The sequence below is a fragment of the Moschus berezovskii genome, chromosome 4 (assembly GCF_049115385.1).
Source record: "Moschus berezovskii isolate FMDL1 chromosome 4, NW_MosBer_1.0, whole genome shotgun sequence".
In the NCBI taxonomy this organism is placed as follows: Eukaryota; Metazoa; Chordata; class Mammalia; order Artiodactyla; family Moschidae; genus Moschus; species Moschus berezovskii.
Genome location: NC_142463.1, coordinates 25,420,522 through 25,446,393, shown reverse-complemented (window position 1 = coordinate 25,446,393; position 25,872 = coordinate 25,420,522). Strand labels below are relative to the sequence as shown.

Sequence of the window (25,872 nt, the reverse complement as noted above, 5' to 3'; positions counted from 1 at the left end):
TTTCCTACCAAGTTATAGAGGTATGTTTTTCCTTTGGTAAATCTATAAGTAGCAGCTTTGCTTTAGCTGGAAATTTCATTATTGATTTAGTTACATGACACAAAAGAATTAGCAAAATGAATAAAATATTCAAGATTGAGAGAGAAACATGAAGAGGCCCACTTATCACCATTGCTTACTGGTAAAATTGCTGGCTCTTCCTTGTTTACCTTTTTGGTTTTGTTTTAAAGGAAATGTTCAGTTGCAGAGCATTCCTGCATGATTCAGATATAGCACAAAGCTCAACCCTGGGAACTTTTGCTGCTGCTCTCTGAATGTTTTTAATGCAACCTGCTTTTACAGGTTTAAATTACATTCTGTCACACTGTTTTTGTGGTTGAATTAGAAACTTTTTTTTTTCTTAGTTAAACCTGTGATACGTAATTGTCACAGTTAGCGCCCTGGTACAATGCTAATTTGAAGTGACATGTCCATACTGGCCCTCCGTAACATGAAGAAGCCTAACAGGTGTGAGGGGTGTGGCTTCCCATGGGCTCTGTTGAACTTCTAACCAGAGAAAAATAGCAGAAAAAGTGAAATGAACCTTGAATAAAGCTGTCAACAGTAATTATCTCAGCAACACTTTGTGGGGAGATAAAATAAGCACTGGTGCTTTTATAACCTGAACACACTGGATCCAAGATATATTTTTTTCACCCACTTAACATAAACTGCTGAATACCTTTCAAGAGGTATTTTCATGGAGCCTAATTAAACAATAACTTAATTATTATCATGAAATATAAATTGCTGAAAGACATGCATTTGTTTTTTTAGGTTAACACATGATTTCTTTGGGGTTTTTTTTTTTTAGTAGTTTTGGTAAATTTTTTTCATGCTTCTTGTTTTAGCAAGCCATTATGGTCTAAATCTCAAGTAGTTTATAGAAAGTTATATTGTCTTCTGGGAAAGGATTCTTTCACAACTAGCACCAAAAACTGCTTGAAAGTTTGGTTTTCAGATACTTTGAGAGGTGTTCAGTATATTGGACTTGCCCATACAAAGCAGAATAATATATACGAATGAGGTGAATGAAATGCAAGTCATCATATCAACAGTGCTGCACATGCTTCCTTGGAGAAGTAATGCAGCAGTATACTTCCTGAGGGGAATAGGACCCAGGTGAGATTTGATAAATCTTTTTCATCTGTTCTTCAAGCACCATCCATTGTCAGTTTCTTTTGACAGTAGTATTTTTAAGGTGGCTTCCCTAGTGCCTCAGTCAGTAAAGAGTCCGTGCTGTAATGCAGGAGACCTTTAATTACAAAATAATTCAAATGACATAATGACTGTGTTTATCTAACCTGAGAAATATAGAGAAGTTTTAGTATGGTTCTTCATAAATTTCCAGACTGTAGAAGCTAACTGCAAAGAAGCAGATGAGATTTTGCAATATAAGTTGCTGTCTTTATTTCTTTCATTGCCTTTCTAGAGTTATGGTTTCAGGTGATCTAATGACATCTAGAAACCTTTTTTTTTTTTTTTTCATAATTCAACTTTACCATGTTGCTGTGGGACTTCCCTAGTTGCTTAGATAGTAAAGAATCTATCTGCAATGCAGGATACTTGGGTTCGATCCCTGGGTCAGGAAGAACCCCTGGAGAAAGGAATGGCAACCCTCTCCCGTATTTTTGCCTGGAGAATCCCATGGATAGAGGAGCCTGGCAGACTACAGTCCATGGGGTCTCACAGAGTCAGATGTGACTAAAGTGACTAAGCAGCAGCAGCAGATATAAGTAAAGATATATATAGATATATGGTCGATGGTAAGGATTTTAGATTATAATTCTGAGGAAAAGACAAATAGGTGATATTAAATTTGTTTTAAGTAAAGTGCTAAATATATTATAAATTCACTTTACTAATCAAGAAGCAACAGTTAGAACTGGACATAGAACAACAGACTGGTTCCAAATAGGAAAAGGAGTACGTCAAGGTTGTATATTGTCACCCTGCTTATTTAACTTATATACAGAGTACATCATGAGGAAAGCTGGGCTGGAAGAAGCACAAGCTGGAATCAAGATTGCCGGGAGAAATATCAATAACCTTAGATATGCAGATGACACCACCCTTATGGCAGAAAGTGAAGAGGAACTCAAAAACCTCTTGATGAAAGTGAAAGAGGAGAGTGAAAAGGTTGGCTTGAAGCTCAACATTAAGAAAACGAAGATCATGGCACCTGGTCCCATCACTTCATGGCAAATAGATGGGGAAACAGTGAAAACAGTGTCAGACTTTATTTTTGGGGGCTCCAAAATCACTTCGGATGCTGATTGCAGCCATGAAATTAAAAGACGCTTACTCCTTGGAAGGAAAGTTATGACCAACCTTGATAGCATATTAAAAAGCAGAGACATTACTTTGTCAACCAAGGTCCGTCTAGTCAAGGCAATGGTTTTTCCCGTTGTCGTGTATGGATGTGAGAGTTGGACTGTGAAGAAAGCTGATCGTTGAAGAATTGATGCTTTTGAACTGTGGTGTTGGAGAAGACTCTTGAGAGTCCCTTGGACTGCAAGGAGATCCAACCAGTCCATTCTAAAGGAGATCAATCCTGGATGTTCATTGGAGGGACTGATGCTAAAGCTGAAACTGCAGTACTTTGGCCACCTCATGCGACGAGTTGACTCACTGGAAAAGAGTCTGATGCTAGGAAGGATTGAGGGTGGGAGGAGACGGGGACGACGGAGAATGAGATGGCTGGATGGCATCACCGACTCGATGGACATGAGTTTGAGTGAATTCCAGGAGTTGGTGATGGACAGGGAGGCCTGGCATGCTGTGATTCATGGGGTCTCAAAGAGTCGGACTCGACTGAGTAACTGAACTGAACTGAATCATATCTGAGCATCTACTATGTGCCAAGATCTCAGCTGACTGCCAAGGACACCACCAATTTGAACAGTAGCTACTTTGATGAAGTGAACGGTTTTCTAGGCGATAGGTTTTTTAATGAATTGTAGACTGTGTTGCCTTTATTTTATTCTGTTATACCTAATCCTTCAGTTCAGTTCAGTTCGGTCACTTAGTTGTATCTGATGCTTGGCGATCCCATGGAATGTAGCACACCAGGCCTCCCTGTCCATCCTTATGCTTGGTATGCCTAATCCTTGGTATACCCTAAATGAGAATGCATTTGGCATAGTTTGCTACAGTCTTATTCTACAGAAAAGAAAACTGAAGCTCCTGTTTTCACCCCAGATCTCAGAGCCAATAAACAGAGCAGAGTCAGGACTAACATATGTTGACTCTTAGCTTTTTTTAAAAAAGTGGTATCACCTCTGCTTTAGATGTGAGCCAACTGGCTATCTTGTTAAGTCTCTGATGTACTGGGTACAGCAGCATGAAAAATGAAAGTGAAAGTGTTAGTCACTCAGTCGTGTCCAACTCCTTGCGACCCCATGGACTGTAGCCTGCCAGGCTCCTATATCTATCTATATATGTATAATGTATACATACAGACTATAATCCTCACAATCTTCTTAATTTTTTAATGTTTTATAAAATTTGTTATGACTTAGTTTTTTACAGTTATTTCAAAATATTGGTTATATTCCCCAAGTTGTACAATACATTCTTGAGCCTGTATTACACCCAGCAGTTTGTCCCTCCCCTTGCCTCCCCCGCCAGTAAGCACTAGTTTGTTCTATATATCTGTGAGTCTACTACTTGCCTCACTACAAGACTTTGACTTAGGAACTTTACAGAGGGGGTAATTGAGGCACTTAGAAGATAGGAGAATTATTCAGAGGCATACAGAACTAGGATTTCAAATACTGGCAGTGTAGCTTTGGAGTCAGCTTCATAATCACTCTTATATAGTTCTCCAAGCAAATACAGTGACACCTAATTAGCAAAGAATTTGCCTTACAGTGATGTACTTTTTTCCAGAAACTTCCTTGTCACAGATAATGATTCAGAAGACATTATGTACATATAGGGGATGAGGCTCCTTCCTTATTCAGTAGTATAGTTCCTTTCCCTCTCACCTGTATACAGTATAAAAAATAGTGGGAGATAATAACTGGAAAGGTGGGCCATGTAACAGCCTTGAAAAATTGGTTCAGAGTAAGAGAAAAGATTTCATGGGCAGAGGAGCCTTGTAAGCTACAGTCCACGGGGTCGCAAAGAGTCGGACACGACTGAGCCACTTCACTTCAAGAGAAAAGAACTTGGAAATAACTTTAGTAAGAGGCAGAGTTAGGATTTTTACCCAGGTCCTTTTATCTGTGTACAGTGCTCCACAAATGTTTTTATACATGTGGAATCATATCACAGGCAGCATTGATGGGAGAAAGTCATAAAAAGCACCATGCAGTCTTAAGACATAAAAGAACAATACTTGCTTTGCTCTAATGGTGGTGACAGAAAAGAAGTAGCTTACAGGCTCTTCTAAGTTAAGTGTATTTAAACTGAAAGTTCTCAGTAGGCCTAACTGGTCTCCTAAAGTCACTGCAGCCGTGACTTTTCTATACCCTCAATGACCTGTTTTCCTATCTCTCAGTCTTCATTAAGTTCATCTCATGAGTTAAACAAGTTTCACTTTTGGACATCACTTATAGGATATACTTATAAAAATACCAGTCTAATCAGATAGTGAATTTCAGAGATGAACTCTTAAGACAAACTGAGAGCCAAAAAATATCTAAATAAGCATACTCTCCACTGGGCAGCACTTAAAAGAATGTCATATAAGCTCTTGAGAAGAGATGAGAAACACCTCAATAAACTTTGTTCACCTAGGACAAAAGTAGTTTACCAAGTATTGATCAACATCTGGATATTTTTGCTGTGGAAAAGATTAAGTAATATTTTTGATTGCTCTGTGTATGTTTCAGGATACATACTAAATAAGCTACACATAGTTGACATAAGGTGCTGTAAAACAACATAGACCAATAAACCCCAACACTGGCATCTAGGCTTAAATTCTTTAAAATAAAAAATTTTACACAATTTTAAATTTTAAATGTTACTTTCCATTTACAGTTATTTCAAAATATTGGCATAGTCCCTGTGATGTACAATACGTCCTTGAACCTACCTTACACTCAATAGTTTGTACCTCTCACTCTCCCACTCCTAAATCGCCCTGCACCCCATTGGTAACCACTAGTTTGTTCCCTATATTTGTGAGTAGGCTTAAATTTCTTAAAAGACATAATTGTGTATTGCATTTGAAAACACCCATATATATAGTCCTTTCCTCTGTCAAAGAGCCAAAGATGAAGTTGTGTGTGTGTGTGTGTGTGTTTCAAATTGCAAAATTAAGTCCACTCTTCTAAGGCACCTTTTTCATTTCTCATCTTCTTAATGTTGTCAACTAAGATGTTATTCTTATTTCTCATATGAGGAAACTGAGGTCTTTTGAGGTTAAACAACTTACCTGGGAAATGACATTAAATATCAAAACCAGGATCCTAGACCAGGTTATCTGCATCCAAATGCCTGGCATGTAATAGGAACTTTATAAGTGTTTACTGAATGACTAAGTTATAGACTGTAGATAATGATATGGTTAATGAAGCTTATTCAACAGCTAACTGTAAATTATGAACTAATTATAAGGAAGAAAAGTCAAAAGAAATCTGCTCTTGTTTCAGATTACTTTCTCCCCGTAACCAGCCTTGTGGGTTAAAAGCAATATTTTCTCTCTTCTGCCCTCCACCAGAGGGTGCTCATAAGCAATTAAATGACAGAAAGCCATAGAAACAGAAACCGAGAAACCAGTACCATTTTAATTCACAGCATGGATTATTGGTCCCTGTGCAAAATAGCTGACTTTAAAGCAGAACTCTTTGAGTCAGTTGAAATAGCTTCTTTGGTTTAAAGTTGCCTTGCGAATAACAACTTGTCTGCCTGCCTGTGCTAGTATGTTTATGCAGGTGAACCTGACCAATCTTGCTAAATAGATATGGGAAATACTACGTCACTAGGCAGCATCTCTGGCCTAATAGGGTAATATTTCTTGCATAACTTAATGCTCTTTGGTTTTATTCTAGTATTCTGAAGTTTTTCAAATGCTCTTCTAAGTGTGCTTATTAGAATCAATAAAAATTCAAGAATGCTGCTATTGCCTATATATCTAGTTTATAAAAATACTACATTTTAAAATAAAAATACATCTAATTCTGGTGCAGTGGGCAACTTTTTATCTCTCTATAGTGTAATCTGGTTTTAAGGGCTGGGGTGCAATAGATTTTTTCTTTTAAACAAAACTTGTATATGGAGCACTCTCTCTTTTTTTTTTTTTTTGATAGAACTCAAGGTAATGTTTGAGCAGTTCAGAGAAGCATACAGGTGAGCAGTTATAATGTGTTTTGGAGCTACCCAACAGATTGAAAGAAACAAATAAGTGAACAAAGAACAAGTCAGAAGCTTTTTTTTTATTATTATTTTCATACATATTCCTAAAATTTTTTAGAAATTTGACGTTATTAAATCAAGATACTTATTAGTATTTTACAACTACCTATGACATCTGATGGAGAAGGCAATGGCAAGCCACCCCAGTACTCTTGCCTGGAAAATCCCATGGATGGAGGAGCCTGGTGGGCTGCAGTCCGTGGGGTCACTGAGGGTCGGACACGACTGAGCGACTTCACTTTCACACATTGGAGAAGGAAATGGCAACCCACTCCAGTGTTCTTGCCTGGAGAATCCCAGGGATGGGGGAGCCTGATGGGCTGCCATCTATGGGGTCACACAGAGTTGGACACAACTGAAGTGACTTAGCAGCAGCATGACATCTGAAGAACACACAATTAACATTATTTAGTAGAAAGATATTGAAGATGAATCAAGAAAATATGTTTATGCTGCCTTAAACAGATATGTGACTTGGGCAAGCAAATTAAACCTCTGTGCATCTCAGTTTCTTTCCCAGTTAAATGGGAGAGTTAGACCAGACCCTCCTGTGAGAAGAAACTGATTTTCATTTGGAATCTGTTGGGGATGATGGGACTCCTGATAGAAGAAGTTTAAGAATCAGCTGCTGATACATTTCTTTCTGGAGAGTCTCAATTCTAGGTTGGAAGGGAGCTGGGATGCTTGGCAGGGAGGCTATGGCGGCAATGCTTAATACACTTAAGGTTTCAAGATCTGTGGTGTCCTGCTTGGAATGCCATTTGATGAATTTTGCAATGGCAAGCCACTCCAGTACTCTTGCCTAGAAAATCCCATGGATGGAGGAGCCTGGTGGGCTGCAGTCCGTGGGGTCGCTAAGGGTCAGACGCGACTGAGCGACTTCACTTTCACACATTGGAGAAGAAATGGCAACCCACTCCAGTGTTCTTGCCTGGAGAATCCCAGGGACGGGGGAGCCTGGTGGGCTGCCGTCTATGGGGTCACACAGAGTCGGACACGACTGAAGTGACTTAGCAGCAGCAGCAGCAGCAGCAGCAAGGACCCTTCCAACTCTTGTATCTTATGAGTCTAAAATGAACCTGTAGGAAGCCTTCCTTGTTTCTTCCAACTCTGTTTGTGCTTTTCTGATAGCATTCACATTTGTATACATAACAAAAAAACTTCAGAATTTGTTACTGTTGGTGTTTATCTCATTAAATCTTACTAACTTGCCAAATCAACTGAGTACTACAGCACAACAAGGCCAGGCAGAGGATACAGTTTTTTAGCTATTTACACAGGAGTTTTGTAGATAATTGATCTTGACCTATACATCTCTTATGATATTCTATTGGTTCCAGCTTATTATTAGTCACATCCTTTTTAACAGTGTGTTTTTTTATGAGGTGACTAAACTGCTGTTTAACCCTGCTACAAGAATGTGACAGTGGACTAGTCCAGACAAGTGGAGGTGCACTTGGTAACTAACATTCTTAATAAGCTTGCTTCAACCTGCCACAAATTAAAAGCTCTGTGATTTTTCTAGCACATAAGTGATTAAAAAAAAAAAAAGCTTGAATTGTGAAATAAATAAGCTTTTTTGATTTGCACTGTGGTTGGCAGTAAATGAAACTTCAGCCTCTTGATTCAGTTTGGCTTAAACTTCATTAATAATCTGTCTAGCTAAACAGTGAGCATCTGAAAATTTTAAAGGAGTGTTCCAGCAGTCATCTTCAGGCCTCCATAAAAAGGCTTTGTGTTGCTCAGAAATATGATGTAATTGAAAACCCCATGGCCTTTGGAGTAAAATCTACTTTGCTACTTGGTAGTTGACTGATCTTAGATAAGTTGTTCTGCCTCTCAAAAGGCTGTTTTGTGATTTATACAATGATGATTGCCTTTAATTTGCAGGATTGTCATGTAGGATAGATGTATGTTAAGCATTTTATATATAGTGCCTGGCACATTGATGATATCGAAAAGCAGCTATTTAATTAAGACAAGGAAAATAATTATTGTTTATCAGACCGTGATACAACATATAGTAGGGCATTAGTAGTTGTTTGATTGAATTATTTTTCAATGGCTCCGAGGTAAGACTGCCTAAGTTTAATTTTGGTTTCCTACTTAGTAGCTGTATGACTTTGGGCAAGCTTCTTAATGAGGCTTAGTAGCCTCATCTTTTAAAACAGGATTATAATAATACCTATCTGGCAGGGTTATTGTGAGAATTAAATGGAGTAATGCATATAAAAACTTCATATAATACCAATACATATTAAACTCAATAATAGCAGTTATTTTAAAAATAATTTTTAAACTACCGAGTGGTTTCATGGGTAAATATACATACTTCAGAACACCAAATTATACTCTTCAAAATATGTGTAGTTATTGTAGATCAGTTTTACCTCAATAAAGCAATATTCTGGAGAAGGAAATGGCAACTCATTTCAGTATCTTGCCTGGAGAATCCCGTGGACGGGTGAAGAGCCAACTCACTGGAAAAGACCCGGATGCTGGGAAAGATTGAAGGCAGGTAGAGAAGGGGACAACAGAGGATGAGATAGTTGGCTGGCATCACCGACTCAATGGACATGAGTTTGAGCAAACTCCAGGTGTTGGTGAAGGACAGGGAAGCCTAGCGTGCTGTACATGGGGTCGCACAGAGCCGGACAGGACTGAAGGATTGAACAACAGCAGAACAATACTCAGTGATATGTGTGTGTATGTGTGTGTCTGTATATATATATATGTAGTGTTGATTGTATTAAGTGCCTGGTGCCCAGTAGCATTCCCAGACCCAGATGAAATTAATTATCATAAGTATCAAGATGATGGCAAGCTTGAAACATAGTTTTTTAAAAAACTTTCTTTTATTTAAGCACAAGACAATTATATTTTACAAACTGATTTTTTAAAGATACATATAATAAAGCTTCCCTGGTGGCTCAGATGGTAAAGAGCAATCCACATGATTTATCTCTCAGATCCCTTACAATTCTAATGGACTGTGATCTTAGTAAGAGACTAAGAAAATTCTCCCGCCTGCAGTGTGGGAGACATGGGTGCAATCCCTGGATTGGGAAGGTCCCTGGGAGGAGGGTATGGCAATCCACTCCAGTATTCCTGCTGGAGAATCTCCATGGACAGAGGAGCCTGGCGGGCTACAGTCCATGGGGTTGCAAAGAGTCAGACATGGTTAAGCGACTAAGCACAGCACATAGTAAAGCTATGCTTTCAGAACTGTTGTTTTATGTTATTGAGTGTGTCATATGCAGAGTGAAGATCCTGCTGTTGGCTAAACTGAATTTTCTTAATCTCTTACTAAGATCACAGTCCATTAGAATTGTAAGGGATCTGAGAGATAAATCATGTGGATTGCTCTTATATTTTACAAAAGAGAATGTTGATTCTCCTGATGACTATCCCAAAGTCCCATAATTTGGTCTCCTAAACTCTTGTGCAGTATTCTAAAAATGTCTTAGTCTGTCATTAATGGTAAGGAATAAAGACAGGCTACAAGTCTGTATTTGGGGAAAAGCTAAAGTTTGGCTGCAAAACAAAAATATTAAGATTTTAAGAACTAATTCATATGTTTAGAGAAAGCATTATTAAGGGCCTAATAAACACCCTGAAACAATAAGAATACTTGGCAGAAATAACCAGTGGTCAATTATGATGGGTTATAGGAGTTATCTTTTACATGTTGTTTTGGTATTTCATTTTAATTTATTTAAAAGGAAATTATATAAGAGGAAACATTGAGAAGATTCTCAGACTTCACAGAAGAATATGCTTTGGGGCCTTCTCAGTTGTTTCAAATAATTGCCATTATTTATGAAAATTAGTTTCACCTGTACACCTTGCATAGTCTAGCACTTCACAACTTTTTGGTCTCAGGATCCGTTTGTACCTTTAAGAAAGTCAGAATTATATCTACTAACATTTGGGGTCACACAGAGTCGGACACGACTGAAGTGACTTAGCAGCAGCAGCAGCAGCAGCAACATTTGCCATATTTAATATTGAGAAAAATTAAATGTTTAAGATAGTAGTAATAAGTGCATTACATGCTGCTATATTTTCAAAAAAACTAGAATTAATGAGTAGAGTGATGTTTTACACTTTTACAAATCTCTTTAAGGTCTAGCTTAATTGAAGACAATTAGATTCTCATAGCTTCTGAATTCAGCCTGTTCTGATATGTTGTTTTCATTGATGTATGATCAGCATTCTCCAACATTTTAGGCACCAGCGAGTTTTATGGAAGACAGTTTTTCCACGAACTGAGGGCTGGGAATTGATGGTTTCAAGATCATTCAAACACATTACATTTATTGCGCATTTTATTTCTATATTATTACATCAGGTCTACCTCAGATCCTCAAGCATTAGATCCCAGAGTTTGGGGACCCCTGAAGTATATGAAGAAAATCTGGCCTCACACAGAGTTGTAGCTGGAAGAGGGAGGAGTATTTTAATAGTCTTTTCAGACAATTGTGGATACTCTTCTTTGATACTAAACTAGATCTTGACAAGTGATAGTTTTCTAAAGATTAGTTTCAATGTGGAACCCTATCAGTGTATTTTTTGTACTTTGTTACAAGATCCATTGATCTCTCTTGCACTTTGAGTATATCCTTTATCCAAGCATAATTTTGTAATGTCATGCATTCATTGTTATTTGGAGGGTGTTGGTCCTCTGAATTACACAGATTTTCTAATTTTGAAAGAGTGCATTATATAATGTCAAAAAATCACTCTATTAATATCACCTCCATCAGAAAAACCCTTAGGCATTAAGGAGCATATTGATTCCTTGGTAGCTGATGGTTTTCCAAATTTTTAATTTTTAATCTTGAAAACTCAAATTTTGTCATTGGCGATTAATATTGTCAGATTCGTGCCTTGAAATAACAAACTTGCTTCTTTCATTTTGGTGGAAAATCCTAACACCTAAATCTGAATAAACGTAGTTCGTCTGCCAGTTATTTAAGTAATAATAGTGTTCCATGGAAAAAGTAGCCAGTTCAGAACACAACTCAGATGCTTTTCCCTCTGCACAATCATAATTCTCTGCTGTGCAGTATGAGTGCTTTAGGAATGCTTCCTAGTTGTCACATAGAATATTAAAAGGCTTGTACTCAAGTCAGGTTTAATTAAAACTAATAAAATTTGCCCATTCAACAGGAACATTCTTAAGGGAAATAGGTGTTTTTACAGTGAATACATGGCATTGAAGACTTTAACACAATATAGTATCACTACTTTGGTTTGTGCTAAGGTTATCAACAGTTTTCGGGCTTCCCAGGTTGCACTAGTGGTAAAGAACCCACCTGCCAGTGCTGGTAGAAGTAAGAGACGCAAGTTCAATCCCAGGGCCAAGAAGAACCCCTGGAGGAGAGCAAGGCAAGCCATTCCAGTATTCTTGCCTGAAGAATCCTATGGACAGAGAAGCCTGGCAGGCTACAACCCCATAGGGTCGCACAGAGTTGGACATGACTGAAGTGACTTAGCACACACTGAAGCGACTTAGCACACATCAGCAGTTTTTCACACCGTTGATTTTTTACCATCCATAAAAACACAGTGAAAAAATCAAATACTATCTATGTGTTTATTTCAAAAATTATTTTGATTTTATGGAAACCCTAAAAGGTTTCTGAAAATATGTTCACGGCACTATTATTTACAATAGTCAAGAAATGGAAGCAACCCAGATATCCATCAGCAGATGAATGGATAAAGAAGATGTGTGGTACATGTATATAGTGGAATGTTCAGTTCAGTTCAATCGCTCAGTCGTGTCCGACTCTCTGCGACCCTATGAATCACAGCACGCCAGGCCTCCCTGTCCATTACCAGCTCCCCGAGTTCACTCAAACTCATGTCCATCGAGTCGGTAATGCCATCCAGCCATCTCATTCTCTGTCGTCCCCGTCTCCTCCCGCCCCCAACCTTTCCCAGCATCAGAGTCTTTTCCAGTGAGTCAACTCGTCGCATGAGGTGGCCAAAGTATTGCAGTTTCAGCTTTAGTCCTTCCAATGAACACTCAGGATTGATCTCCTTTAGAATGGACTGGTTGGATCTCCTTGCAGTCCAAGGGACTCTCAAGAGTCTTCTCCAGCACCAGAGTTCAAAAACATAAATTCTTCGGCGATCAGCTTTCTTCACAGTCCAACTTTCAACATCCATACATGACCACGGGAAAAACCATAGCCTTGACTAGAAGGACCTTTGTTGGCAAAGTAATGTCTCTGCTTTTTAATATACTATCAAGGTTGGTCATAACTTTCCTTGCAAGGAGTAAGCGTCTTTCAATTTCTTGGCTGCAATCAGCATCTGCAGTGATTTTGGAGCCCAAAAAAATAAAGTCTGACACTGTTTCCACTGATTTTCCCATCTATTTCCCATGAAGTGATGGGACCAGATGCCATGATCTTTGTTTTCTGAATGTTACTCAACCATAAAAAAAAATGAATTTGAGTCAATTCTAGTGAAATGGATAAACCTAGAGCCTGTTAAACAGAGTGAACTGAGTCAGAAAGAGAAAAACAAATATTTTTATATTAACACATATATATGGAATCTAGAAAAATGATATTGATGAACCTATTTGCACGGAAGGAATGGAGATGCAGATGTAGAGGTTAGACTTGTGAACACAGTGAAGGAGGGAGTGGGACAAATGGAAAAAGTAGCATCAACATATATACACTATCATGTGTAAAATGGATAACTGGTGGAAAGTTGTTACATAACACAGGGAGCTAAGTTTGATGTTCTGTGATGATCTAGAGGGGAGGTATGAGGGGAAAGAAGGGAGGCTCCAAGGGAGGGGATATGTATATAATTATGGTTGATTCATGTTGTTGTACGACAGAAACCAACACAACATTATAGAAATTTTAAAAACCAAAACTAAAGAGAACCTTGTGTCTATACACCATACTTCGAGAACTAATTGGGATAGATAATGTCTTTCTAAGAAAATACTAAATACTTTCTGTAAGAAGAAAAGAAAAAACTTCGTAGATTTGAGTATTCACTAAATGATGACTTTATTGACTATGCCAAAACCTTTGACTGTGTGGATCACAACAAGCTGTGGGAAATTCTTCAAGAGATGGGAATACCAGACCACCTGACCTCCCTCTTGAGAAATCTGTATGCAGGTCAGGAAGCAACAGTTAGGAATGGACATGGAACAACAGACTGGTTCCAAATCAGGAAAGAAAGATGTCAAGGCTGTATATATTGTCACCCTGCTTATTTAACTTATATGCAGACTACGTCATGAGAAACGCTGGGCTGGATGAAGCACAAGCTGGAATCAGGATTGCCAGGAGAAATATCAGTAACCTCAGATATGCAGATGACACCACCCTTATGGCAGAAAACGAAGAACTCAAAAGCCTCTTGATGAAAGTGAAAGAGGAGAGTGAAAAAGTTGGCTTAAAGCTCAACATTCAGATTTCAGGCTAATTCTTCTTTCCCAAATAATCCATTGTTCAAATTAAAGTATTTGAGGAAGCACCCTGCAATATGAGAACTTTTGTAAACCTTCAAATAAAAGGTAACCTTTTCAGTGAGAGAATTTTATATAAAACCCAATCATGTACTTTGTTGTTTTAGGGATGTAAGTGTCTTATGGAATTTCTTCATTCTGTGTCTCTCCTCCAATTTGTTGTTTTTTAAATGTTATAATAGTCATATCTGATTCCCATGTGCATTAGAGCCATTTATTTTCATCTCAGAGATATTTTTCTTTTTTCACTCAGTTATTATTAACAGTTTTCTTAATGATAAATGAGGCAATGACTAGACAAACAGGCTCCATTCTTGCCCTCATAGCATCTACTGCAGTGGTAGACTTACAAGTTTTTTGTCCTTTCCACTTTATATATAAACTTTATTCATAATTGCCTTAACCTGGAAGCAACCAAGATGTCCTTCAATAAGTGAATGGTTGAACCATGGCAAATCCAGGAATATCATTCAACACTGAAAGTAAATGAACCTTTAAGACATGGCAAGACATAGATGAACTTTAAATGCATACAGTCAGCCTTCCTATCTGTGGATTTCGATCTGCAGTTGTTTGAATCCACAAATGCTGAACCTGCAGATAAACGAGGGTGACTATACTGTGCCATTTTATATAAATAACTTGAGCAACTGCTGTACTTTGCTTTCCATTTTATTGTACACCTAAAGTTACTCTTTAAAAAAAAGTCTTAATACATGTGTAACAAAATCCTATGCCCATTCAACCCTTTCAACAAAACCCATTCAACAACATCCCCATTTTAGCATAAAAATATGCGATGAGTGATACCAGTGATATTTTAGTCATAAAAATTCTACTTTTCTATCAGTCTTCCCAATCCTTGAGTGTCCAGAAGATTATACACCCAGATTTGCAGCAATTGTGTAGAATTAAATAATAAAATAAAGATTTCTTGGCTTTATTCTGTGTTGAATTTTTGAACCCATTTTGAATCTCTTCATCTGCCATGATGGAAAGTCAGAGAATTAAGTCTAAAATAACCAGAAAAAACTGAATAAAGACTTGAAACAGATTTTGAAATGAGTCACAACCTTCCTTGTATTAGGTTAAAGCAATCTTGTGATTGAAAGATTATCTTTCAGTTCAGTTCAGTAGAGTCGTGTCCGACTCTTTGCAACCCCATGAATCACAGGCCTCCCTGTCCGTCACCAGCTCCCGGAGTTCACTCAGACTCATGTCCATCGAGTCAGTGATGCCATCCAGCCATCTCATTCTCTGTCATCCCTTCTCCTCCTGCCCCCAATCCCTCCCAGCATCAGAGTCTTTTCTAGTGATTCAATTCTTCGCATGAGGTGGCCAAAGTATTGGAGTTTCAGCTTCAGCATCAGTCCTTCCAGTCCAGGACTGATCTCCTTTAGGATGGACTGGTTGGATCTCCTTGCAGTCCAAGGGACTCTCAAGAGTCTTCTCCAACACCACAGTTCAAAAGCATCAATTCTTTGGCAATCAGCTTTCTTCACAGTCCAACTCTCACATCCATACATGACCACTGGAAAAACCATAGCCTTGACTAGACGGACTTTTGTTGGCAAAGTAATGTCTGTGCTTTTTAATATGCTATCTAGGTTTATGTAGAGGTTAACTCATTATTATGATGTATGTATATCTAAATGTAAAATTTTAAACTATGAAGTCAAACCTGCAGCCTTAATCTTTTTCCAGTTTCTTGCAAAATAAATACTCCAATGATAATATTGATATCACATTTGATTTCACATACATTATCTTTGATTTCACATACATTATCTTTCTGGATCTTCATACCAACTCTGTGAGAGAGAGAACAGATTGTATTACCCTATTTTATAAATTAAGGACAGATTGTATTACATCAATTCCAACTAAGAAACCTGAAGTACAAAAATTCTAAGTGATTTTGCCCGTTATCATTGGGCAACCTGAGTGCTTTAGCCAGGCTGGAATCTCAGCCTTCTAACTTCACATCTGTTATAAGTTTTTGTCATGAATCATGGCAAAACTTTAGTGCTAACTTCTTGAAATGACTATGAGTGACTTGTCCCTCCAAGGGGTCCCCAGCTCTACTGAGACTGCAGTAATTATCCTTTTTCTGTCTCTGTTCCTGTGTAAATCTCTTTAATCAACACTGAGCACATAGTAACTTAAAAATTCCTGACCCTTTAATTTCCTCAGTGCAGAGTGAGGCCTACCTGGTCACCTACAGACTGAGGAGAAAGTACTGACCACTGTCCTCTTGTCTTCAGGAATTATTAGTAGCTATGCTGAAGCTGAAACTCCAATACTTTGGCCACCTCATGCGACGAGTTGACTCACTGGAAAAGACTCTGATGCTGGGAAAGGTTGGGGGCGGGAGGAGAAGGGGACGACGGAGAATGAGATGGCTGGATGGCATCACCGACTCTGTGGACATGAGTTTGGGTGAGCTCCGGGAGTTGGTGGTGGACAGGGAGGTCTGGCATGCTGTGATTCATGGGGTTGCGGAGAGTCGGACACGACTGAGCGACTAAACTGAACTGAACTGAACTGATGGGGAAAGTTGGCGGCTCAGTGGTAAAGAATCTGCCTGCCAATGTAGGAGACTCAGATTCAAATCTGTGTCAGGAAGATCCCCTGGAGAAGAAAATGGCAGCCCACTCCAGTATTCTTGCCTGGAATATCCCATGGACAGAGGAACCTAGTGAGCTACAGTCCATGGGTTTGCAAGAGTCAGACAAGACTTCGCGACTAAACAATGACAATGGAGAATGTTAATGTTGATAACTCTGGAGACAAGCCCATTAAAGAGCCAGTCCATTTGTAGTGCCAGGTATTTTTAGTGAGTGCCTTCCTCCAGTTCCTCCTAAAATATATCCTCTTTTGATTTACGATTGGACTGTATGCAGTGATTGTCCCAGTGGAAGTTAATCACTATTTTTCTTCCCTCAGTCCTAAAATGAATGACTTTTGGAGTGATAAAAAGGTCTTCGGCTATTTCAATACAGTTTCAAAGCCATCTTTTATTTATCTTATCCTATTTAACCTCTAGGGCAGGGATTACTCTCCTCAATTAAGAAAAGAGGAAACTCTAGCTTAGAATAGAGAAATGACTATTCCAAGATCAGAAGGCTAGGCAATACTTAAAATGAGATTTTTCTGGCTCCTCCAGGTCTCTTTCATTACACTGCTTCTGATTGTCAGTGACATTTACCATCATTACTATTTCATTACCAGAGGATTTCAGAGTGGGGGAGGAGAACTTTTTTCAAATGAAAAAATGAAGGAATTGTGGCTTGAAATTTAGCTTATGCTTCTTATCCAACTTAGATTTGCTTTTATTTGTAGTGAAATGAAATAAATTAAGCTAATTGTGATGATTATGTTGGTGGATAGAAATGACAGAATCGATGAAGTTTTATTTGTTGTGTTAATCAGACCTTCTAGCATTTGTGAAGTGCACTGCCAAAATATCTAGATGCAAAAGCAAACAAAAACCACTAATGAGGCTAAAAGAAAGATAACAATAATGAAAGACATGATTTTTGCATAATCCATATGATAGCATACACTGCACATGATTGAAACTTTGTAGATATTTAGGTGACATTTATGTTTTCCATTCCAGTATTTGTCTTCAGATAATTAGCCTAATTATAACACATGCTTGAATTGTAGTTAGAACTAAGCCACTGTTAAGTCTGGAACCTATGATTTTGCAGATATTTGAGTTTCCTCATATGACAGTTTAACTCAAAGCTCCCTAAAAGTTACAGTGGATGTTTCCAGTGTGCTAATGGATACCCTATTTTATTTCTAATAATAATATAGAGAAACTTTATATCATCATTACATGAAATATGTATCATTTTACTACCACCAAGGAAAAAATACATCTCTTGGCTATTCAGTGTTGTTTGAGTTCCTTTTTATAGACAAAAGTAACATGTACTGTTTCCCATTCTGTTGTTTTCCTCCATTTCTTTGCATTAGTCACTGAGGAATGGGTTCTTATCTCTCCTTGCTATTCTTTGGAAATCTGCATTCAAATGGGTATATCTTTTTTGCCTTTCGCTTCTCTTCTTTTCATTATTTGTAAGGCCTCCTCAGAGAGCCATTTTGCCTTTTTGCATTTCTTTTTGTTTGGGATGGTCTTGATCACTGCTTCCTGTACAGTGTGATGAACCTCTGTCCATAGTTCTTCAGGCACTCTGTCTGTCAGATCTAATCCCTTGAATCTATTTATTTGTCACTTCCACTGTATAATTGTAAGGGATTTGATTTAGGTCATACCTGAATGGTCTAGTGGTTTTCCCTACTTTCTTCAATTAAAGTCTGAATTTGGCAATAAGGAGTTCATGAACTGAGCCACAGTCAGCTCCCAGTCTTTTTCTTTGCTGACTGTATAGAGCTTTTCCATCTTTGGCTGCAAAGAATGTAATCAATCTGATTTCAGTATTGACCATCTGGTGATTTCTGTGCGTAGTCTTCTCTTGTGTTGTTGGAGGAGGGTGTTTGCTATGATCAATACGTTCTCTTGGCAAAACTCTCTTAGCCTTTGCCCTGCTTTGTTTTGTACTCCAAGGCCAAATTTGCCTGTTACTCCAGGTATTTCTTGACTTCCTACTTTTGCATTTCAGTCCTGTATAAGGGAAAGGACATCTTTTGTGGGTGTTAGTTCTAGGTCTTGTTAGGTCTTTATAGAACCGTTCTCTTTAAGAAAATTAGAGATACCAAGGGAAATTTTCATGAAAAGATGGGCACAATAAGGACAGAAATGGTATGGACATAACAGAAGCAGAACATATTAAGAAGAGGTGGCAAGAATACACAGAAGAACTGTACAAAAAAGATCTTCATGACCCAGATAATCACGATAGTGTGATCACTCACCTAGAGCCAGACATCCTGGAATGTGAAGTCAAGTGGGCCTTAGGAAGCATCACTACAAACAAAGCTAGTGGAGGTGATGGAATTCCAGTTGAGCTATTTCAAATCCTAGAAGATGATGCTGTGAAAGTGCTGCACTTTCCAAGTATGCCAGCAAATTTGGAAAATGCAGCAGTGGCCACAGGACTGGAAAAGGTCAGTTTTCATTCCAGTCCCAAAGGAAGGCAATGCCAAAGAATGCTCAATAATAACTACCGCACAATTGCACTCATCTCACACACTAGCAAAGTAATGCTCAAAATTCTCTAAGTGAGTCTTCAACAGTACGTGAACCATGAACTTCCAGATATTCAAGCTGGTTTTAGAAAAGGCAGAGGAACTGAGATCAAGTTGCCAACATCCATTGGGTCATCGAAAAAGCAAGAGAGTTCCAGAAAAACATCTACTTCTGCCTTATTGACTGTGTCAAAGCCTTTGACTATGTGGATCACAACAAACTGTGGAAAATGCTGAAAGAGATGTGAATACCAGACCACCTTACGTGCCTCCTGAGAAGTCTGTATGCAGGTCAAGAAGCAATAGTTAGAAGTAGACATGGAACAACAGACTGGTTCCAAATTGGGAAAGGAGTATGTCAAGGCTGTATATTGTCACCCTTCTTATTTAACTTATATGCAGAATACATCATGAGAAACGCTGGACTGGGTGAAGCACAAGCTGGAATCAAGATTGCCGGTAGAAATATCGATAACCTCAGATATGCAGATGACACCACCCTTATGGCAGAAAGCGAAGAAGAATTTAAGAGCGAGCCTCTTGATGAAAGTGAACGAGGAGAGTGAAAAAGTTGGCTTAAAACTCAACATTCAGAAAACTAAGATCATGGCATCTGGTCCCATCACTTCATGGCAAATAAATGGGGAAACAGTGACAGACTTTATTTTTTGGGGCTCCAAGATCGCTGCAGATGGTGACTGTAGCTATGAAATTAAAAGACTCTTACTTCTTGGAAGAAAAGTTATGACCAACCTAGACAGCTTATAAAAAGCAGAGACATTACTTTGCTGACAAAGGTCCATCTAGTCAAAGCTATGGTTTTTCTAGTAGTCATGTATAGGTGTCAAAGTTGGACTATAAAGAATTCTGAGCACTGAAGAATTGATTCTTTTGAACTGTGGTATTGGAGAAGACTCTTGAGAGTCCCTTGGACAGGAAGAAGATCGAACCAGTCCATCCAAAAGGAAATCAGTCCTGAATATTCATTGGAAGGACTGATGCTAAAGCTGAAACTCCAATACTTTGGCCACCTGATGTGACGAACTGACTCATTGGAAAAGACCTTGATGCTGGCAGAGATTGAAGGTGGGAGGAGAAGGCGACTACAGAGGATGAGATGGTTGGAAGGCATCACCAACTCAATAGACTTGAGTTTGAGTAAACTCTGGGAGTTGGTGATGGACAGGGAGACCTGGTGTGCTGCAGTTCATGGGGTGGCAAAGAGTCAGACACGACTAAGTGACGGAACTGAACTCAAACATTAAATGAACATGTTCTCATTTCCCTAAATTTAATTTAAATCTCAAAATAGTTATTTAATATCTGACACACTATAAAATTCAATAGAAATTAATATATGTTAATTTCATTGGTTTGGCTAAACATGGTTAGTGTTTTAGATCATAATGGTAATAAAACTAAATGCCTGTGCCAGGTACTGTGCTAGGTACTTTATAAATATTATAGGCTCATCGGCTATAATGATCTGTACTTGTGGATTAGTATTGACTTTATCATAAATGACATTGTTACATTGTATCGAAATGTTTTTTAATGCCTTCAGCAAACAGTCTTCCAGATACACTTTCAAACAAGATTATAGAGTATTGCTTTGGGAATTGGGAAATGGAGGTGGTGTTCTCCTGCTCAGAAAAGCAGCAGACATGCTGGGGTGGTGAGGTATATATGATTATCTTTATTTTAGTCTTGGTGCAGTTTCCCGAAGCCCTAGCCTATTGTCTGATAAAATCTAGCCTTGACCAATGTATCATTCATATGTGGAAAAATTTCACATTTTTAAAGCCTTCCTTTCAATGTAATGCCTAGACTACTAGAGTGAACTTTAATTTTGCTTCAGAAATAATAGAAAATGTCTAAATAAAAATTTTTTTGTAAATATGACCTCATTTTGTTTACAAATGATGGGTTCTACGTTTTGCAGATGTGTCTTGCTGAATCAGGGCTCTCTTATCCCTGCCATCGACTTATGGTGGGAAGAAGATCTTCACCTGCACAGACCCGGGAGCAATCTGAAGAGGTAAGCATGCTTGCTAGCTTTTCATCAAACATAATGTCTGACTTCCACTCACCTGCCCACTTCCTATTCTTTTTTTATCTGCCACAGCAAAGAATAGGTAGAGTTAATGTAGCATGAATAACATCTCAGTAAATTCTTAAAGGCAGAAACTTTTCGAGCAAGATTATTGCTAATGTGCTTCTTCTTATTCTATAAGTTTCATGTTTCAAACAGAGAGAATTGGGGTGGATCCGTTGAAATGATTTTTACTTAGAATTGTCAGGTTAACAAAGGAATTTTTTAGCTGCTGACTGTATAGTAGACTAGATCTATTAGAATTCATCCTGAAGGTCCTTTAATTCATTGAGCTGGATCACATTCTATGTGCCAAACATTGTCCTCAATACTAGGGAACAAAGATGAATAACAGTGTACCTATACCAAGGTGCTTAGAGTCAAAGGTGATACATTAGTAAACCAATAATAATGGCAAATATAGTAAATGCAGTGATAGCAGTGCATTACAGGGTGCTGTAAAAACAAAGAGGGGCAAGGAGAGTGAACATGTTTATATATGTGGTATGCCTGTCTTTGCAGGTCTGAACTATAAGGCAGAATCTTTTTCTTGGGTACAATAGTACTGTGTCCAACCATGACTAGGGTATAAAGGAATGAGAATGACAGCCTGGACATTGCAATTTATCAGTTTTAGAAGTATTTATTGGGACTTACTGGTGGTCCAGTGGTTAAGACTCTGTGCTTCCAGTGCAGTGGGGGCAGGTTCAATCTTTAGTTACAGCATGGGAACTCTTAGTTTTGGCATGTGGTATCTAATTCCCAGACCAGGAATCATACACCAGGCTCCCTGCTTTGGAAGCATGGAGTCTTAGCCGCTGGACCACCAAGGAAGTCCCTCAAAAGTTTAAATTAGTCCAGTGAAACCTTTTCCATTTACATTCTATACAAAATATGGTTGCAAATTTTTATTTAAACTTAAATATTTTGGACATTTATTATGGAAGCTGCCACAAAACCTCTCCCACTATTCTCTGAAAATGTAATAGCATCATTTAAATATGTAAAGGAGAAAAGGGACTGAATAACTAAAGTTGTAATCTGTGATCATCCTGTGAAAATGACAATTTACTACTGAATTTTTGGAAATCCATAAAAAAGGGAGGTTTCCCCCAACTGCAAATACTACTATAGTATTTCTTTAGGTTTCTAAAAATGTTAATTTCCTTTAAAGAGCCCACACCATTTTTTCCAACACTTTATCTTGCTAATTCCTCATGAAAGGAAAAATAATATTGAGTTTCACTGTTTGGCAGAAACTGCCAAAAACAATTTATTGAAATATTTCCTTCTACTGCTTGAGTATATTTTTAATGACTAAAGTTAGTTATGCTTCAACCCTTTAATGAATAAATCTGCTAATAGTAAAAGGAAGCCAACTAACTCCACCCAGAATTCTTAATGATTTTATGCTCTAAGAGGTGACAGTTACCTGTTTCATTTCATTTCCTTTTCTCACCCTCACCATTATATGTGTTATTTGGGCATTCTATTCACTGGAGTGTGTGGCTCATCTGGTAAAGAATCTGCCCACTGTGCAGGAGACCTGGGTTCGATTCCTGGATTGGGAAGATCCCCTGGGGAAGGGAATGGCAACCCACTCTAATATTCTGGCCTGGAGAATTCCATGGACTGTATAGTCCATTGAGTCACAAAGAGTCGTACATGACTGCGGGACTTCCACTTACACTTTTCACTTTCAGTGGAAGGAATTCAATGCCATAAATTGAGGAAATGCGTATTAGAGGGTGGCATACACTTTAGAATAATTAAGGAAGAAAGTAGAGTGGGGTTAGGGAGCTTTGTAAAACTAAGAGAGCCACAGCCTTGGGGATATCTTTAAATTGATTTTCGGGGATGAGTCCATTATTTTTGCTTCCCTGTATAAGTAAATATACCACTTCCTCCAGGGGGCTGGTGAGAAATGGGAAAGGAGCTGTGACTTGGTTTTTATGTTGTCATAGAATTATGAAACTGGAAGGAATTTTTCTTTTGATTTACACTTGCCCATCCATTTATTCCTCATTTATTTAAACATTTTTTCAATGTCTTCTACATGCCAAACATTAGGATCCCAGTCTTTGTGCTGAAAGAGCTCACACAAAATAATATCTGCATTTTGTCTCTAATGGCAGGGTTCTGTCCTCTTGAGACAACTGGTTCCATTGTTGAGCATCTCTTTTGGTATCTACCCTATATTAAATTGGAAGCTATGACTGTAGAACTGTGTAGAACCCAGTGGTTCTACTTCTTTCCTCTTGTTTTAACCCTTCTCTTACATGACTTTGTGTGTTTCAAGATAATTACCACTTTGCTTGGAGAAGGAAATGGCAACCCACTCCAGTGTTCTTGCCTGGAGAATCCCAAGGACGGGGGAGCCTGGTGGGCTTCTGTCTGTGGGGTCACACAGAGTCGGACACGACTGAAGTGACTTAGCAGCAGCAACCACTTTCCTATTGACTATCTTCAGCCTTGAGTTCAGAGAAGGCAATAGCACCCTACTCCAGTACTCTTGCCTGTAAAATCCCGTGGACGGAGGAGCCTGGTAGGCTGCAGTCCATGGGGTCACTGAGTCCAACATGACTGAGCGACTTCACTTTCACTTTTCAGTTTCATGCATTGGAGAAGGAAATGGCAACCCACTCCAGTGTTCTTGCCTGGAGAATCCCAGGAACGGCAGAGCCTGGTGGGCTGCCGTCTATGGGGTCGCATAGAGTCGGACACGACTGACGCGACTTAGCAAGAGCAGCTGCCTTGAGTTAGGAAGAAGAAATTTGAGACCAGTAGTTAAATTCAGGTTTTGAATTTTATGCATTGTACTTAAGTGTTCTTTAACTGGGGGAATTTTTTTTCTTACATCATCCTTCTAGCCCTGCAAATACATTTTCGTTATAATTAATATTTTCTCATTTCTTCCCATCTTCCCCTTGTTCCTGAGCTCCCTTTCAATGCGTATGTGCATGCTAAGCCACTTCAGTAGTGTGTGACTCTTTTGCGACCCTGTGGACTGTAGTCCACAAGGCTCGTGTGTCCATGGGATTCTCCCAGCAAGAATACTGGAGTGGGTTGTCATGTCCTACTCCAGGGGATCTTCCCTACCCAGGAATTGAACCCACATCTCCTATGTCTCCCGCATTGGAAAGCAGGTTCTTTACCACTAATGCTGCCTGGGAAGCCCCTCCCTTTCAATGACCTTTCCATATTTCTAGGTACCTTAGCTAGGTACCTATCTCTCCTCATCCCAGCTGCTTGGGTGGGACGTTACAGGGACCCCCCACCCCAGACGCAGGTTTTTTGAGAGTTGTCCAGTCCTCAGTTGATAGTGTAAGAGTAGGAGGGATACTCCAAGAATAACAACAACAAAAATAAAATCCCAAATTTAAAATATAGTTAATGTTAAAACTATTGATTTGTAATTTCAGTTAAACAGACATCTATTGAATACTTACTGTGCTAATCAAATGAATATAAACTGAAAATTTCATATTATGTAATTAATGAGAAAGGTGAGATAAGCATAAGATACTAGAGAAACACACTTAGGGGAAAGGGGTGTAACCTTCAAGAATGTTTGTAGGCAAAAGCCTTGTCTGTCTTATCTACCTCTGTAGCTATCTCTGTAGCTCTAACACCTCGTAAAGCTCCTGGTATATACCAGCCACAGAATAAATACTTTGTGAATGAATATTTGAAAAAAAGAAGGAGGGGGGAACTAGACCAATTTATATCCAAATCAAATGAAAATGAAAAGAATGAGTCACAGCCAAGTGAAGAAACATGGATGTAGTATTCCATTCGGAGGAAATAGCATGATTTGATGCAGTGAATGGGGAGACCTAAGTGCACTTTGGTGTTCGTGCAAAATAAAATGGAAGAGAAAGAAAGATAAGAGATGAGACAAAGGTGAATAGGTTTTTATATCTCAAGTTGGAAACTTGAACTCTGGGGAGCCAGAAGACTTTTAAGTGGAGGGTGATTTTTTTTTTTCCTCCCAAATGGACATTTTAGAGAAAAACATTTTGACTGCTCTGCAGAGGCTAGATGTAAGGGAAGCAAGACTAGAGACAGAGAAATCAGATATGAATCTCTTGTACTAGTATAGGCAGAAGATAATGAGATCCTAAACTAGAACATCACTAGTCAAAAAAGAGAAGGAAATGGATTCAGGATATATTTTGGAGGGAAAATCAGTAGGACTGATGACAGGATCTGTGGGAGAAGAAAGAGGGAGAGGATAAGAATACCAGATTTTGGCTTAATTGGCAGAAAAGATTTATTCAGTAGTTATTCAGTGAATTCTGATTACATCCTTACTCTACCCCTGACACTGGCATAAGTGTTAGGAATATGGCTATGAACAAAAACAGTCTTTCCATAAAGGAGCTTGTTCCTAACTAAATGAAATTGAATACACATAATTGCCCAAAATTTGTGTTTCAGTTTTTTTTTAATGTATATATTTTATTGAAGTATAGTTGACTTACAGTGTTTCAGGTGCTCATCAAGGTGATTCAGTTATACAAATACACATATATTATTTTTGAAAATTTTTTCCATCACAAGTTACTATAAGATATTGACTAGTTCCCTATGCTATACAGTAAACCGTTGTTTCTTGTTGCATATCTATTTTTTAATAAGAAATATAGCATTTTATTCATACTAAGTCAAACAAGTACAACCAAAATGTCATAAATTTTTAGTT

General features: G+C 38.4%; 1 protein-coding gene across 3 annotated transcripts in view; it reads left to right on the top strand.

Annotated features, from left to right (window-relative positions):
• The window catches only part of FAF1 (Fas associated factor 1), a 514,461-nt gene that overhangs the window by 311,585 nt on the left and 177,004 nt on the right, over positions 1-25,872 (top strand). For all 3 annotated transcript variants that reach the window (XM_055403873.2, XM_055403872.2, XM_055403871.1), the window contains exon 9: positions 21,018-21,113. In XM_055403873.2, coding sequence (XP_055259848.1) covers positions 21,018-21,113 — 96 coding nt within the window. The remainder of the gene's footprint in view (positions 1-21,017; positions 21,114-25,872) is intronic.